The sequence below is a fragment of the Protomyctophum parallelum genome, assembly GCF_964188405.1.
Source record: "Protomyctophum parallelum genome assembly, chromosome: 2".
Lineage (NCBI taxonomy): Eukaryota > Metazoa > Chordata > Actinopteri > Myctophiformes > Myctophidae > Protomyctophum > Protomyctophum parallelum.
In genome coordinates, this window is record NC_139699.1 from 27228481 (window position 1) to 27247491 (window position 19011).

Sequence of the window (19011 nt, forward strand, 5' to 3'; positions counted from 1 at the left end):
ATTGCAAGCACAACATGGCCATGGCACTGACCATTATTTACGTGGAAATGTTGATTACATACTGTAGGTGGTGCAACATTCGGGGTTTCTCTGTGGCATACCCTCCCCCTTCAAAGTTGGTTCTGGCCGAGTCTGAGATCCATTGTGGCTTTGATGCCCCTTTTCCATCAAAATAACTTGGTTTCTAGAACAGGTTCCGTTCTGGATTCTTGGAACCTTGCTGCTTTCAACGGAACTGGCGGCCATTTTATGGTTCCAGTTCCGAACCAACTTTTAGGGTTCTGAACCAATTCATTTTCAGTGGAAACACTCTAAGCTGGGTAAATATTAGGCCGGGGAAAAGAACCGACCCGGTTCAAGCTCAGTGGAAAAGAGTCCTCGGACTCTGCTCCATTGTAGCTCTCAGACTTCATGTAACCAACCATTCATGACATCATTCATCTATGAAGTCAGGTCTATGACACACACACACACACACACACACACATACACAACACACACACACACACACACACACACACACACACACACACACACACACACACACACACACACACACACACACACACACACACACACACACACACACACACACACACACACACACACACACCCTTTGTGGTGGTTAAGAGCCATTACTGTGTCAGCTATCAGCCATTGTAGGGTGCCTGGCAGCTTCTCACTGCTGCTGTAATCCCAGGGATGTTGGAGCCTTGGACCCAGCAGCCCACACTGCTCAGCAGCACGTCACCCTGCATAACTGCTCTCTCTAAGCTAGCACTGCTGCATGTGGAGCTGACGATATGACAAAAGTGACATAACTTAGGCACTCGGTCCGGTGGCACAGTGGTAAAGGGCCTGCCCACCACCGCAGAACTTGTGGGTCTTCAAATCCACTGTGGTGCATCCGGCGAGTGTCTGTCTAATCTATATGAACACAATTGGCCCGTGTTCGGGGGAGGGAAGCCACGTAGGTGAGTCAGTCGGGATACAACAGCAGTGATGGACACAAATGTGTTTGAGGAATCAATTTGTATAACGACTACATTTGGGAGAAAAAGCAACAAAGGAAATGTGACACAACAATATATTACTGACAAACGTCAATACTCGCTGGGCCTCATCTATGAATCTAATGTAGAAACCAGCGTGCATCCGACCACAGCAATCAATTCACGACACGTGTCATTTATCAAACGTTTTTTTTCTGCTGCCAGCCACAGCGTAAACATTGTCTGTTCTTGATAAATGTGCCAGCAGTGGCTCAAGAGGTAGAGCGGCCACTTGGGAATCGGTAGGTTCCCGGTTTGATCTCCTGCTCCTGCTTATGTCTTCACATTTGTTTGTTAGCGAATTATTGTTTTAATTGAATAGATATGTTCAGATGCCTGTCAGCTTCTGACTGTGCTGCAAGCCTGCAACACAAGCCGAGACCACGCCCTGAGACCAGATTTGATCATTGACTATACTTGCGTTAAATTGACGACAGATTGATAAATGCCGACAATAGTCATAGCCCATATTCTGGCATCTTGCCATTAAGTTAAAGGTTAAGACCACTTTTCTGGAGGTTTGGGTTGTTTTCCTACCTTATGATCAAACTAGTCCATTCTATGAATTATTTCGCTCTGTTGTGCATTTTAATAACAAATGCAGAAATAAAAAATCATACCAGTGTGAAGTGAGGGGCGCTCTTATCATCGTACATCATCATGCATCATCTCATACTGGCCAATCAGAATGCCTGTTGCCTGTGATTGGTTAGCTGATTTGCTCGTTTACATATGACGTACATTTTCCCTTCAATGTCAATGGCGTTTAAGGTTTTGATGTTTAATTTATGAATTATGACGTCATTTCTCCGTTCATCGTCATTGGCAAAACTTGAGACGGGCGGGACAACATTTTGCGGATATTTGACCGGAATTCTCTTACTGTAGTGGAGTCAATGGCAAATCTTGAGACATGTGTGGACAAAAGCTGTATATATAGAAAGGGCTAGCACCCCTTAAAAATAGGGCCTCATTGTAACGGGGAAACGGCTCTCAAAGTCACTTTTACTGCACGTGACGCCAATGTTTGTTTGGTCTGCACACATTTTATAAATAATAATATATATAAATAATATATAATATAAACTTTTTTGCCCAGCTAAAGTACACCATTGTGGTAGCCACTAGCCAGAGCTGTGCAGATCTTCGGTGCAAGAGTTAAAAAATATGTAGCAACGTCATCCCACAGGCAGGCCGGTGCTGTAAACAAGAATGTGCTCCATCAACTTGCCTGGACAAATAAGGGTTAAAAACTAGAAAGGGAAGTCTTCCTGTCTCCGTCTCTCTCTCTCTCTCTCTCTCTCTCTCTCTCTCTCTCTCTCTCTCTCTCTCTCTCTCTCTCTCTCTCTCTCTCTCTCTCTCTCTCTCTCTCTCTCTCTCCCCCTTCACAAGGTCACTGGTTTCCCTTGGCCTGCCTGCATCTTTAAAGGACAACTTCACCCATGTTCAATACATCTTCATATCATTGGTTCTTAGTACTAATGCTCATGATACAATCCTGCCATTCTTTTCTACTCGGTTTGTGTCTCTGTCTCATAGGAGCGCTGTAGAAACCCGCCAGTGATGTAATCGTTAGGCAGTTTTTCTTAAACAAGATTTCCTATTTTTTGAGGGGCGGTAGACCCTCCTATATTCAGTTATTAGTGTAGATGTTTGAGTTACACAAACATTAAATTCCCATTGACAATGAATGGAGAATTTATGTCATATGTGAATATGCAAATAGACATGTTACGTCATGATGATATATGATGATAAGGGCTCCCCCTCACCTCACACGGGTGTGATGTTTATTTTTTATTAACAATGGCTTTCATTATATCTTGCTAACTTTCCTGAAATGGAAAGCCTGCCGTTTCCATTAGCTTGATTTAGCCATCATCGATGGCTAAATGGTAGGCGGGCCCCTCCTATATACAGCTTTTCGTCACAATACGTGTCACATTTGCCATTGACAAATGAAAGGAGAATTTACGTCATATGTAGATGAGCAATTCGTCTATTTTGTCCTAACACAAACATTAAATGCCATTGACAATGAATGGAGAATTGACGTCATATGTGTCTGAGCAAATCTGCTTTGCTAAACAAAACACAGTGCAACTGTTTTAATTCACGGGGCTTATATATATATATATATATATCTCACATAAATTCAGTTGTCATCTTACATGATCATGGTGAAAATATGAGTTTTTTAAAACATTTTATCATAGTTAAAAGATAACATAATTTGACAAATTAATGAAGTATATTCATTTTTATTGGACGATGTACTACGACAAGAGCGCCCCTCACTTCACACATGTGTGATTTTCTTTTGCCTATTTGCGGCTGCCTACTAAAAATCATACACTGGTGGCTGGTCATGATTGTGTGTGTGTGTGTGGTGTCCCGACTACTGCCACACAATAATGCATAAAGGGGAAACACTGGAACTTGAAGATAGGTTGAAAATGTGTGACGTCTTCCTTTTAAGTGTATGAGAGTCCTCTGCTCTCCAGACTAGAGCAGGGACCATTTGGTGGCAGAGCATTTCTTTTTGCCCGAAGCAGGCGCTCTGTTTGTGAAAGGAAGCAAGGTTTGAAGGTCAGTAGAACATGGGCAGATTAACGCGGGTGCTGCTTGTGTGGTGGAATGTTTGTGACGCTAACAGAGCCTACAACACAGCCCACGGTGACGGCAGTGTCGTTGCCATTATCCTCAGGAAAAGCGGGGACTGGGGGGTGTGTGTGTGAGTGAGTGAGTGTGTTTTTCCAGGACTTGCTCTCAAGGTCTCCTCCGTTCTCCTCTTCCCAAAACAGCGGTGCTTTGGGCATGGGACTGACAGATAACAGCATGATAGCCCTGCTGCTGTTGTATGGTAGTGGTGGGTATCTGATAGATTAGTCTGTGACTGAGTGACGATTGTTTTGTTTTAGGTTGTGATATCATTGGAGTGTGTCTGCAATCATTAAGCCCTACTTGTGCAGCTGGTGGAAAATAAAATAATAACAATTTCATTACATGCTGGTAAATGTGTGTATACTCTACCGTACCAGCCACTCAGGAAACGGACTATATTATATTTTAAAGTACTATTCCGCTCCACTAGCCTAATTGTTCACTAGCCTAGAAGCACTAGTAAAAGTGCCTAGTCAACTTGGGTACATGTCTCTATCGATTACTCACCCCATGGAGAGTTGACTATATATTTTTGACTATATATATATATATATATATATATATATATATATATATATTCCATATATCCATGAATTCAAGTCTCCATGGGGTGCGTAAGCGATAGAAAGTCATTTTGGGGGTGAACTATCCCTTTCATGCTCATGCCCTTTATCGTTGTTACTTTCGTTTTTTAAACTGAATGCTGAATCGAACACAGTTGAGCAATGCAGTTGAGGCCCATTTTTAGTGAAGCTGCTTTACTGCTAGCCTTTCAATCACGAAAATGAAAATAACTATTCAGAACCATAATATAGGAACCCCAAACTGAGCAACAGCTAGTATGTGTAGTGCTGTACATGTTCAACAATGGAGGCATTGTGACTCCCTCTGAGTCTGGTTCAACACATTCATGTGTCATCGTCATCAACAATGGCCTGTTTGCAGCCGTGTCTCATTGCAGTTGTGCTGTGTTCTGTCTGTGTGACACCAGCCTGCGTCAGGGCTTTTCTCTGTTAGGAGGTGGTACAGCATTTGCAATCATGTAGTAACTCTGAATGGGGTCTACATATAAGATTGGACAACAAGCATGAAATCATGAGCAAACTTCCAGAGATGACTGAAAGCTTACTCTCCCCCCCACAGAGGCCGGTAATTACCCCAACATATACAGTGCATGGAGGAGGATGTCACGTAGATCTAAACAGACCCTAAATGATAGGTGGTTGAATGTTAGCTAAATGGTTGGTACATGGACCATTTGTCACGAACAAAACTAACCGGGTGCTAGCGGTTCATTATGTTTTGGTTATTCATCCAGTTTCTTCTTTGTGTTGCCATGTACAAAAGATTCAACTCGATGCTGCAAAATTAAGTATTAACACTAGTTAATTAATGGAAAATGTTTTTGTCAGGTAAACTCTCTCCTAAAAGTGGTGGGAATACTATTTGCAGGGGAAAAGAACCGACTTTTTGAAAGCAGACCTCATCCTTCCTGCTCACCCTGACAGTAACCATGTTTCCTTTCCTCCCATAGGAAATGACCTAGAGGCCTTACAGATACATTTGTGCTCTTGTCACCCAAATCTGCGTCTGCGGAGAGAGCAGCGAGATCTGGAAGCAGCACACTTGTTTCCACAGTGAGTTAATATCTACCTCAGGAGCCAGGAGGCAGGGCCGATTTTCCAGAGAATCCAGACAGAAAGAAGGAGGGAGCTATCAGCTGGCCACTTGCTCACTGCCTGCAGAAGAACCCGCTTGGAGAAGAGGAAGTGTGACGGACTGGATCTGTCTGCCCTTTGCTGAAAACTACACACACATACACACACACGCACACACACACACACACAGACTGAGCTTCGCTATTGGCCAGCACAGAGGAAGAGCCTAGGGAACATTGTCCCAGAGCCCAGAATTCACACGCCTGGTTTTTGTATTATATGTTCCCTCATTGCTGTTGACCAGTGTCTCTCTCTCTCTCTTCTCTTTTTTGTCTGCCCAAATTCATGTAGCTTTTCCCCCTTTGGCTTACAAGCTTTTAAAGATTTTCTATTTTTATTAGCTGCTAGACTGGTGACGTTATACTGTATATCTTATATGTACATATGTGTATATACTATACAGAGAAGGATTTTTATTTCTGCTTTGATTTGAAGGAAAACAGAAATGCACTTTGGAAGTTCCTCAGCTTCACAACCGTAAATCAAAGAGTTAATTTGACTTTTCTTTTCTGTCATTTATGATTAGTTTGCTTGAAAACACAAAAACAAAAAAAGTAAACTAGCTAACTTGATCGGTGTGTCTCAGCTGGTTCTGTGTACCGGGCCTGTCTTTCCTCAGCTGCAGCAGGGCTGCATGCCACTATTGGATGCTCAGCCTGCACTTCTATAATCCCCTCCATCAGTTTCTCTGCAGCCTCTCTCCAAAGGCATACTGAGATGAGATGGAATCCTTAAGCTCTCTCTTTACATAACTCGCATAGTTCCAGGACTTGTGTTTTTTTGTTTTTTGTTTTTTTGTAAAGAGAACAGGACTGTGTGACTTGTGAAAAGAAAAAAAGGACCTTGGTGCCGGCCCACCACCTATGTATTGTTGCAGCGCGCAGGAAAGTAAAATGGACTACAAACGGCGCTTTTTGCTCGGCGGGTCCAAGCAGAAAGTGCAACAGCACCAGCAGTACCAAATGCCTGAGTTGAGCCGGACCCTCAGTGCTCCCCTGGCTTCTTCTTCTTCCGCCACCTCCTCTTCCCCCTCCTCCTCCTGCTCGGCCTCCTCACCCCTGGGTGTGGTCGGTGTGGGCGGAATGCCCGGCGGCTGCCACCCCTCCGCCTCGACGGCTTCCGCCGGCGCCATCACGGCAGTGGCCGACATCCAGCAGGGCATCTCCAAGTACCTGGATGCCCTGAACGTGTTCTGCCGGGCCAGCGCCTTCCTCACTGACCTGTTCAGCGGGGTGTTCAGGAACTCTCACTACTCCAAAGCAGCTATGCAACTGAAGGACGTGCAGGAACACGTCATGGAGGCGGCCAGCCGGCTCACGGCGGCGATAAAGCCGGAGATCGCCAAGATGCTGATGGAGCTGAGTGCCGGGGCGGCCTACTTCAAAGACCAGAACGACTTCAGCCTGCAGGACGTGGAGGTGAGTGGGCCTTTTCCTTCAACTGGAAGGACAGTGTACATACAACACAGAGTACACAAGTGCATTTGACAGCATGCACTTTTCAGTCAACACACATTCATACATGCACACAATCAGACAATGCTGGCTTATGTCCAAATGCATACGTAACATTATGCATTTTGGACACAAGCCAGCATGTCTGATTGTGACCCAACTAGACTTGCAATCATGTGCAAGCAGTGCAGCAACATGCACGCAGGCAAGGCAGTAGCCATATGTCAGTAGCTGTCAGCTGGTGTCACAGTGTACTTATTGACACAACCTGTTGAAGAATGTGGATCTTTGTTTCATTTCCATTGCTGCAAAACAGAACCTCTTGTTGACATTCAGGCCTGTGCTGTTTGCTCTCTCACACAGTATTACTTTAACTCACATCCTGAGGCACTGGAACAGGAACAGCCATTTAAACTACCGTGCCATTTTTCTTTAGATTATATTTTAGTACTGAGGGAAAGGAGCTATTGGAAGAGGAGATGATGTGTGACATTGGGAAATGAAAAATGGGGGAGGAAGGCAAAATATATAGTTGTAATTCAATATTAACAATATTTTCTCTTGCAATAATTGATAGTGAAAACTATTGGCTCAACCTTAGTCCCGATGTCACTTTCAGCTACATCTTGTTCTAGTCACAGTGGTAAGATGCTTTGCAACTCGTGATTCAGAGTTTCCTGGCACAAAATAGATTCTCACGCTCGGTGTTTAAGCTCCTGTCAGGATCTGAGGCTGAGGTGTGAAAAACACTGTGGAAGTGAGAGATGGAGCGAAAGTCGTGCTTTATCATGCAAATCTGTTGAGGTGTACCGGCGGTAATTGTGAACCTCTGCTGTCAATAGGCTATATGCACAGGAGCTATATTGGAAAGAAATTGGGACCTGGACCTTAATTTGAGACCCACCAGTGTAGCAGTCTTTCCAGTGAGCTAACATGTACGTTGATATAAGCATCCTGACTCTTGTTTGACCAGAATGGAACACAACCTTAATTAGCATAATTGGTAACTCTGCAATGGAAGTCAGCCACAATTTATTTCCAATATGGCTGCTGTGCATAGAGCCCAAAACAAAAAATGAAGATATGTCATCTCCAGTTGACTTCGTTCTCATATACAGCATATAGTGTGACGTAGTGGACACCTACTCTATTCATTCCAATGGGAGAAGTGAACTTACACACAGCTTGTGAACAAGTCTTTAATCTAAAGTCACCCAACTAAATATTGGACCCAATCGTCTCAAGCCATACAGTTTTACCAACATTTGGACACTAAAATAAAATAAATTCAGAGAGACAAATCAGGAGAAAATATACGTTGTCATCAAGCTTTCTTTGACCCAGAAACACTCAAGATCTAACGGGAAGGCAGTCTTGGAAGATCTTTAAATATATATATATATATATATATATATATATATATATATAAAAAAAGAGAAAATCCTTCCAACTTATTTATTAGCACGACGCGTTTCGCCGTGAGCTTCGTCAGGTGCTATGAGCTCACGGCGAAACGCGTCATGCTAATAAATAAGTTTCCTTTGAAGGTTTTTCTCTTTTTTGATGTCTATGCCTGCTAACTAGACTTGCACCTCCTACGGGTCTTTTTGGATGTGCAGGAGTCCCTTTTTTGTCTCATATATATATATATATATATATATATGTGAAATTGCTATTCTATGCCCATACAGTATCCATTCTATTGGCATGTCTTCTCTGATTATCATTAATTACAAATATCAACAATGTAGATTGATATTCTTTATACCTAAATATTGATTTAACCACTTAAACCCTATATACCCTATATGTGCTCTGTAGTTAAATGTTCCCCTATTTTTCCCCCTGTACAACACATTATCTTAGCCCAAAATAGCCGATCTACAAGCTCGCGTTGTGAGCTTGTGAAGTTGTTCTATTTTCGGCTAAACGTTGGTCCTATGCCTAGAATAGACTAGGGATCCGACCATGGTTCCTGTGGTTAATTATTTATTAAAACATATCCATCATATTGGACAATTCAATAAACATATTACCCGGCACAGTGTCCAGCACATTTCCTCCCGTGAATTAAAATGAACAAGTTTAAATGGCTGGTCCAGTTCTCCAGGACCTTACTGGGATGTGGCTGCACCACAAACGGGAAACATTTTTGCGCCGCACTTGGTAATTTGCGACTCTTTGTGGTCTACGTTCTGCACACATGAATATTAAAAAGGAAGCCCAACTCAGTGAGAGTTCAGACGACTGGGATTGGCACGGCCACTCACTCACGGCTTGTTGCTTCGGACATCGTCTGGCCAGCGCATAAAAGAGACATTTGTTGAAAATGGAGGCGGTAGCTGTTGCTGTACCTGGCACATGAAAAAAATACAATAAACTTGATACTAAAGATGTTTGGGGGGGTAGAAAGGCCTTCTGTTTTCACATTTATATTTAAGCCAATGGTTCCACTTCCCAAACGTTTTAGCTCGAGACCCAAACGAGGTATTGGACGTCTCCCTGAAACCCAAACTAGTGAAAATGGCAGATATACAGTACACTCTACTATTTTCACTACTTCTTAAATGTTTTCTTATTAATTTATTCATGGCATTGTTTTGATTATTTAGCTTTTCTTTTTCCAAATCTTTTGAATTTTGAAGAAATGTTGGAGACGAAGAAAAAAAGGGGGGGGGGGTTTACATACAGTACCAATAAAAATGAGTCGAGAGACCTGTTTTGGAAACACTGCTTCAGATAATTGAGCTGGCAGTCTTGCACTTATTGTGCTCAGGATGTCCCCACACGTCTTTAAAATTACACCCGTAGGAGTCCAAAGGACGTCTTTAGGTCGTTTTTAATGGTATAAATGGTATAGCGACCGCTAAAATATATTTTTTGACAGCGGCAGTTGTCGCTGCTAGGCAACACCTTGCTCAGAGCTAAGCTGCCTCTGCGTAGATTGATCATAACGCCGATGTTCTGTCCTAATTTCTGACTTCATATTATCATAATAACGCTTCTAAAGAGAGATCGGTTTTAAGACGGCGATGTAGTAAAGGAAGATTTCACCTCCCGGTTTTGGGGGAAATGAAAGGCAGGGTTTTCAGAGTAAAATCCTTCTCATTTGCTTGGCACTCTAGCGTCTTTATTCTGAAAAACTGGCGGCATCATAAGTGTTAATAAGTGAGTGCAGCAGTCGAATAACGCTCTGCGTTAGTCAGAGACCAGAATACTGGAAAGTATGACTAAACAGAAATGTCATATGTCAACACAAACCCCTGACTACAGCATTCCTAATTAAGTTAGAAGAACTAGTTCACAAGGGATTCTCTGGTGGTCCCGACTCTCTATAGATAAGATGCATACGTCACTAAAAGGGATTTTCCTTTGTGAGCTTTAGAGTCAAAGCATACACTCTTGGCAGTCCCTCGCGAGACCTCTTCAGTTGGCAGGAACCAAATAGGACCGTCCTACATGTTCAGAGTTTGGGGAGTTGTGGAATGTGAACCTTGATTTTTTTTTTCTCCTTCTCCCTCCCTCTCTTCCTTTTTGTCCCCTTTTGCCGAGAAACCCAGAAAAGACCAGTCAAGTTAGTGACTGGAAAACAAAACATGTGTGTTTTTATCTGCACTCGAGTTTGGCTCCCTGGCCAGCTCGGAGCGACTCAGCTGCCAAATATGCATGAAAATGTCACGGTTTATTAAGAGGTTGTTGGCTGGGCTCGTGAGTGAAACCACAGAGTGAAGAAGACCGGAGACAGACCCATGACACCCCCCCCCCCCCCCCCCCCATGGCTACTGGAGAAACCGCCAGTACAACTAGTCCAAGCACCCCCAAAACACTATCATAGCTACTACTTGTAGCTTATCTGTTTTCAGAACATTTATTTTAACTTATGCTGGTTATTTGATAATTGTGTAAGTGCACCTCACCCATACCTTTTGTTTTTGAGTGGTGCAACCACTCCTATAGACAGCTATGCGTGTCCCTGGCTGTGTCCCTGGGTCCCTGGCTGTGTCCGAGCAAATAGCGTTTGGTTGGTTTTCACCACCAAGTCTCACTGTTGCGCAGCCTCACACACACACACGGAATTGCAACACTCACTTCACACAGGTGTGATTTTTTTAATATCTTGAGTATCTTGCTGTTGTATGCAGAACTTGCGGAACTTAACAGACTATCTGCTCTTGCATTGTCCTTAGATCTGAATAAGGACGTCGGCTACAGTATGTGCCTACAATATAAAAGTAATGGAACAATTGGCTCGTTAAGTTATTAAGACCAGGCAGGCACAATGGACAAGTGACGTGAGTCTCACTGAATAGGCTCTAGAACTGACTACACCCCTCCCTCCACCAATCACACCTCCCGTCAGAACTGGTAAAAGGGATGCAGGTGTTCTTAGAAAATATGTGTAAAAAATGTTGATTGATTCACAACTACTTTCCTTGTTTGGACTTGAGAGAGGCCAAGCGTTCAGCTTTGGCTCCGTTACAGTCTTTATTCCTCATATTTTCCATGACTGTGGGATATGGCTAGGCCTGCCATATCACACATGCTAGCCATTATCTTCTTCTGTGGCCTTGTCCTCGTTTTCTCCCCCTTGCTCCGTTATTAGAGAGCGGTTGGTTTGGGTTTCATTTGATCTCATTGTCAGTGTAGTACAAGCATGTTTAAGAAAGAGCAGCTCATGTTGTGCAATCGGCATTAGTAGGCACTAGGCAGAATGTATGATTTCCGCATTATTAGGCAATATGTATGATCCCTGCATCTGCGATCTGCAATAGGCAATATATTCCTATTTAAAATGTTTGTTTATCTTAAATTAATGGACTACTTGATCATATTCACACAAGTAGATCTACAAGCTCAAGATCTACAAGTTTTGAACTTGTAGATCTGCTACTTTTGCTGGATTTGACTTTGAATCCTGGAAAGTACGTTTTGGACGGATGAGGGTTCCACCTGACAGACGATATTAATGATCAATAGGCAATATGTATGATCTCTGCAATCTACTGTACATAATCTGTATTAGTTGGCAGATTGCAGACCAATATGTATGATCTTTGCAGTCTGCAATAGTAGGCTAAATATATGATGTGCAATTTGCATTAAGTTGCATTGCTCACAGGGTTTAAATAAAACAAACATTTGCGAGAGCATTTGGCTTTTTTTAGTCAGTATACTGTATACAATATGCTGTCTGCAATCTTATCTCCAATCTCTAATATGAGGCACTCAGTTTATTTATTAATTGTTTTTGTTATGGGCTGTCTTTCTGTGACTAAGAGTTTATCACGATTATCTGCCATGAGTCATGATTAGCAGCTCAGCATCAACAGCAGGAATTTCACATCAGGCTCCACGGCCTGACCCTGGTCCAGTGTTTATTATAAACTCAATTTTGGATGAACCGCCCATTCAACATACCACCAATTCAACATACCACCAATTCAACATCAGAATTTCTGTAACGGACGCTTTCCAACACTTACCTGGACAGCTACCGTAACCCACCACCAATGCTATAGCCAACAACAACTCACTGAACGCGGTTGGCTTTGCGCTGTGTCTTGTACTTACACAATGGGTACAACACAGCGATGGTGGTGATATTTGACATTGTTGATGGCAAAAGAAAGTTTTTTGTAACTCTGGGCGTTTAAAAATGGAATGATTATGCGTCCATTAAGTTCCATTTGTACATGCCCGGAGTTAAATATGAACTGCTGAATGAACACTAGAGGAGTCCCTGTGCAAATGTGTCTTTTGCCTATGTGCCTGCAAACAAAACGAAAACCCCAGGGTTCCTCTTTTGAGTAAACGAACTACTTTCTATTTACTCACATTTCACCTAATGGGAGCTCCTCGGTCGTCCCTCCCAGGCACGAGTGCCTTCAGGGTTGCGGAGGAGAAAAACACATACTCAATCCCTGTCCCTTTTTCCCCTCTACACCAAGTATTTTTGCAGATGAATTTGTGATAAATTTCAATGCCTATATTTGGAAGATTTCTTTTGACTTTATCTTGTAGCATTTTGGTGATGTGGCTTGATATGTATCACGTATGTATCTTGAGTTAACTGCAGTACCCTACATTTAAACTTTTTAGATCTGAAAGCATTTGGAGCTTGTAGATCTGTTACTTTGCTATTTCTATCCTTTGAATCCTGAAAAGTAACAGTTTTGGACAAATTCGTTTTCCACCCGACAAAGACAATTATATATATATATATATATATATATATATATATATATATATATATACGTTTGTCAGAACACTGTTTTTAGAATCGGCCTCAGGTCTAAATGGGTTTAAGAATGACGATAGACTGGTCTCGTTGTCCGTTTCGTCTGCCTTCAAACAGCCGGCGGCATATTCCTGTCTTTACAACCCCCGGCTCGCCGGCCTCAGGGATATTTTCAGTCCCTACCTGAAAAAGAACCCCCTGTGACCACTGGTGGAGCCTGGCGGTGTCCTGTTGCTCCTATTTTGCTAACTGTACAACAAACCGGCTCCTCAGACGTGGCTATTCTTTCATCTCCAGCAAACAAGCAGCATGTGCGTACTTGGTGCTCACAAAGACCAGTGTTAGTTTTGTCTATGACGAAAAATATGTTGGTCTACCTTTTTTCACTGACAAAATCTAAAAGCTAAGATGATTAAAATCTAAGACTAAATATATTGACAATTTTGTCGTCAAATAAAAACTAGAATAAAATGTTAGGCAGGGACTGGAGAATAGATCGAGTAGAATGAAAAGATAAGCCATTTTTAGTTTGGTTGCACTCTGACAACAGCCCATCTACAAACTCACAATGTATCGCACTGTGAGCTTGTACAGTAGATTAGAGCAGTGTTTCCCAACCTTTTTACTGCCAGGACACACTTTTCATAGCCAAAACATCCCAGGGCACACCTAGATATACGGGGGGGTGGGGGGGTTGTGTGTGTGTGTGTGTGTGTGTGTATATATATATATATATATATATATACACACACACACACACACACACACACACACACACACACACACACTTTTTCCACACAGGTCTCCTCCCATCGCCATTGTACACATTTGCACAACATCTAACGCGAAGAAATAATGAAAATAGGCTTCCCATCATGCACCTGTAACCCATCATGCCTTGCACTGCATGCCAAGCATGGACACGTGTGTCACGTGATCGGGTGTAGCCAATCTCCCGGACACTCGCCGTCCACTACCATGTTTACAGGCAGAGCACAGGGCACTTCAGCATACAACGCATGCGAAAACATTTCCCCTAAATAGACCTAATTAGAAATTAGTCACCTCAACAATGGTAATATATGTAATTTAATGAATTATTCTTGATTCATATGGTAACCCTACCCAGCAAGGAACATTTATGGCTCTTCTATCATTCATAAGTCCTTCCGTTGCATGGACTTGGACAGTCACATGACCACTTGACAGGAATCCCCCACAGGTTTGCATCTACTTGACACAGGTCTATAGACAGGCTCATCAGCCTCACACACACACACACACACACACACACACACACACACACACACACACACACACACACACACACACACACACCTGGATTATGTCCATGTGTGTCCAGATGTTTTATTTCCAGGTTGCTTTGATTTGCTCCTTGAAAGGGCCGATTGGCTCCTGGATTTATAGTAGAAAGTGGACTTTCCTATTATAGAAGAAAGTTATTCAGTGTTGTAAACACTACGGTTATGATGTAGACTGCTGGTATTTCTGTACGTACCTCCCATATATGAAGAAAAAAAAGATTAAGGCAAGAACCTGTTACCTAACAGTGAGATGACTCGAGTACATACAGTAATATCCATTGAAACCAGATCAGTTCAGGTTTATTCTGTTAGAACACAATAACAGCTGACTTACAGTGGAGGACTTTGTCTGAATGTCTTCTCAACATTTGTGTGTAATTAAATTTACCCAAGGGGGGGAGGGGGGGGGGGGGGGGAAGAGAGAGAGAGAGAGATCGTTGAAGGGAATTAGCAAATCTTTGAATATTTCTTTTTAAAGCAAACATTTTCAACTCAAATGTCTAACAGGAACAAAATCCTTTGAGATAGGGGACACGAAAAAGTTTGAGCACCACTAATATAGCATCGTAGTTTTTTCAGAAAGACATGTAGAATCTGATCTCAGGTCCTCATAGGTTAAGATAATTCCTCCCAATCAAGGGAGCAGCCTAAGGGCAGGCAGCCACCAACTGATGTGCTGTAGTCCATGTGATTCTAAATAAAATAAAATAAATATACTGGTGTATATACAGTGAAGTCACTGTCTACTGAAAGTGTAGGCTTATTTGAGGACCAATTCAGATGCCATAGCTAGAATCAGAATCAACTTTATTGTCACATCACAGGTTTACAGGTGTAAAACAGTGGGTAACCATAGTTTTTGTTATTTCCATAAAAAGAAAGGGAAGGGAGGATAAGGGGAAGAGAGATCAATACAAAAAAGTATCTACATATTTACCAGTTAGCTAGCTAACCGATATGACATTTAAACAGACGATTAGCTGATGCAGGTGTGACTATCCAGAGCATTTTACAATTACTCATCAACAGTAAAGTACAACTGTGTGAATTTGAAGCAGTTAGGCCTGTCACAAGTATCACATAATTGCCTAATCGCAATTATTTGAGATAATCCCAATAGTTATTTGCATAATCTGCATAATCCTTTCGATGTTAAAGAAATTGTGGAAATGGCAGATCTATGTGACACGTGTTGAGCTTTCAGATTGGATATTTCCACTAATGTTTTTTCTCTCTCTAAGCATAGTTATTAAATTATTCAAGTTCTTTGTCATTATAATATGACCTGTGCGCCTTTTGTTTATGAAGCCTAAAAGTAATTTTTATCCATATGTCCCAACGCCAGAAACACAATTAAATCGTTTAATTGAGCGGCAATTAATCATCAAGTAAAATGTAAAAATCGTGAAGCAATGCGTTGTGATGCTTGGTTGTGTTTTTTCTAAAACAACACTTTTGTCTGTTTTTCAGGTGCTGGGACGCTGCTTCCTGACGGTGATGCAGGTCCATTTCCAGTTCCTGTCCCAGGCCTTGCAGAAGGTCCAGCCCGTGGCCCAGTCATGCCTGGCCGAGGCCCTTGCTCAGGCCCAGGAGCGCCGAGCCAACGCCCGCTCCCAGCAGGGCACGGGGCCCGGGCCCCTCACCGAGCTAGAGGAGGCCTCTCGCTCATGGAAGGGTGCAGCCGAGGTATGTAGCCGCAGTTATGGGGCTAATAACCCCCAGTACTCTTCCTTGGTCTATGCTGTTGGAAATGGTCTGTTGAGGTGAAAAGACAGTCCGTTAGACAGTCCGTTAGACATTCCTGAGACGTGCCAGGTCTTTAGGATTTCCAGCCACAAACTTGATAGTTTGTATGTGAATTTAGGTATATTGCCACGTTTTCATACTTCCTGGTGATCATTTCGTGTGATTCCGGGAGCTTTGCTAATCCCAGCAGGGCTAATCTCTCTGCCCTACTTGAGGTTTCTTTTGTTCTCTGCACTGAGCCAGAGGACAATACTTCCTTAGAAAGCCCAAATAACTGTGACTGTTTTTAGTTGTGACTTGTGAAACGGAAGAAAATGACCTCAATGTCCCCACCTCCTGTCCTACTATAGGTATCGCAGAAATGGAGGGTGACCATTCTATCCAAAGTTCCAAACTCCTCAAACGAGGACCAAACCCCTTAAACCAGGTTTTTTTTTGTGAGGGTACATGTGAACTCCACACAGAAAGGACCTTTCAGAACATGCCAAACGTCTATGCAACCACTGAAAATCAACTATTCCAGTGGGGTACAATTTTGTCAAAAAATTTCAATGTTGAAAACCGGGACCTATTGGTGTTTTTAGGTATATTTGTCTGGACTTGGGATGCTTAGCTTTAAATTGGGACAATGCCAACCAAGCCGGGACGTCTGGTCATCCTATGTTGAGTAATATTCAAGCCATAACGAGCCATAACGGTGACATCCAAGAATATAATATGACTTGAAAGTATTTCTCCTTTCCCGCTGATGCCATCATTGAAGCAGCACTCATAACTCGACAAATTAACAAAAAAAAAACGGCATGATAAAAATAGCTGCTCCTCTGTGCTTTTTGTGGGCCAGAGAATAGTGGTGTGATTGATCTGATATAAAGCCGTAGGCCTGGAGGGGACTACTGGGCTGGAATGTGCAGCAGACACACAGGCTTGCCTGGCTGGCTGGCTGCTGTGGAGTGGAGACGAGAAAGGGCGGGAGGGAGGGAGGCGGTAGCCTGGACTCCCATTTAAGCAGCTCTTAATATTTATTAATACTGTATATTGTTTTTACAGCCAGGACATATCTGTGAAACATGTTAGGGGGGAAGCGCAGTCAATTGAATTATGTAGTAGGCGTGTCAAAATTGTGACAATATGAAGGAAACTAAATGACATTACCAGAGTTTGAATTTGTTACCGTCGGTGTAGAGTAGTTTATGTTGAATGTCTCATTTTGGAACAAAACGTTACATTTGTTTCATCCAGCAGTGTTTCTGGTTCATCTCTTGACTTTGGTGCTGGTGATGGAACGGTTGTTAATGCATCATTCTGTAAAGCCAGTGGTTCCTAAATGAAACTTGTTGTCCCTCCGTGACCCAAACTTGTGAAAATACCCAATCTACAAGCTCACTTGTTGTGAGCTTGTAGATCTGCTATTTTCACAACTTCTCAAGTTTTTTAATTTGTGGAATGTCTTCGATTTGTTTTGTTTGTTCATGAAACATGTTGAAATAAATATTAATAAAAAATAAAGATGTAGGAAACTAGAAATTAAAGCTTAATTTACTTGCGACCCAGTAAAATGAGTCCTGACGCTGTAAGAGAGGCGTGTGTGTGTGTGTGTGTGTGTGTGTGTGTGTGTGTGTGTGTGTGTGTGTGTGTGTGTGTGTGTGTGTGTGTGTGTGTGTGTGTGTGTGTGTGTGTGTGTGTGTGTGTGTGTGTGTGTGTGTGTGTGTGTGTGTGTGTGTGTGTGTGTGTGTGTGTGTGTGTGTGTGTGTGTGTGTGTGTGTGTGTGTGTGTGTGCGTGCGTGCGCTGTGGTTGTTTGGTTCTAATGGGGATAATAGTGAGCTAACGGTGTGATAATATGCTGCGGTGTTGTGCTCCATCCAGGCCACGGGGAGGCTTAGAGAGAGGGGCCGGGACGGCTGCCTGGCGGGCATCCAGGTTCAGCAACTGTTCTGCTCCAACAACACCACCATCCCTGAACACCAACTTAAGGATCTCAATGTGAAGATTGACAACGCTTTGCAGGTAAAGGTCATTAAATGCTGGCATGTGATCTTTTTTTTTGTTGCCAGGTGCTTGAATTTTTTTATTTTATTTATTTAGCACATTATAAAACATTACATAAAGGAAAAATACGTAGAATACAATAAAAAAGTGCAAGGAGGAGGCAAGAAGCACAAAGGGATTATGCGAGGCCTCAACCTGAGTACATTAAAACATTTAAAGACATGATTTGAAAAACAATATACATATAATTCACAGATAACATGATTGCATAGTATAATAAAAGACAAAGGTCTAGAACATGAGTGACAACTTGATTATCAGTCCAAAAGCAGCCTGGACTACATTTGCTACTTCTCTACCGTAAAAACAACCGTGAAGACGACCTTAGTAGACAGTTTTTCATGATTACCTGCCTCTACGCTGCCTCTAAGCCAATGGGAGACTTACCCATAAAATCCATAGTCTGACGGAGCTAGTGGCAACAGAAGCTAATGTTTTGCCTATGACCTAACCCTGTAGCTGAGGAAAGCCATAACAAAACACAGAGAGTGAACCAACAGAACGTCAGAAACGAACAAAAACAAAGGCCGGGAGGTTGCGACAGAGAAACATAGGTTTTTTGGCAGAAAAAAATAATAATTAAAAAAACGGAGACGGCCAAGCAGCAGCGCTTGCTGCAGCCGGCAGTTATGACTCGTCATTCTTGTTTTTTACCTGTTGGATGACCCAGACTCTTCTCCCTTCTGGCTCCCAAACTGTGGAACAAACTCCCTAATGCAGTTAAAACTGCAGATTCACTTCCAATGTCCCGACATAATAAGAAG

The 19011-nt window shown here is 42.5% G+C and overlaps 1 protein-coding gene across 1 annotated transcript in view; it reads left to right on the top strand.

Annotated features, from left to right (window-relative positions):
- Positions 1 to 19011, top strand: part of garre1 (granule associated Rac and RHOG effector 1) — a 55298-nt gene that overhangs the window by 13087 nt on the left and 23200 nt on the right. The window contains exons 2-4 of the mRNA XM_083759491.1: positions 5251 to 6852; positions 15922 to 16137; positions 18065 to 18205. Of these exons, the coding sequence (XP_083615617.1) occupies positions 6298 to 6852; positions 15922 to 16137; positions 18065 to 18205 (912 nt within the window). The 5' untranslated portion in view covers positions 5251 to 6297. The remainder of the gene's footprint in view (positions 1 to 5250; positions 6853 to 15921; positions 16138 to 18064; positions 18206 to 19011) is intronic.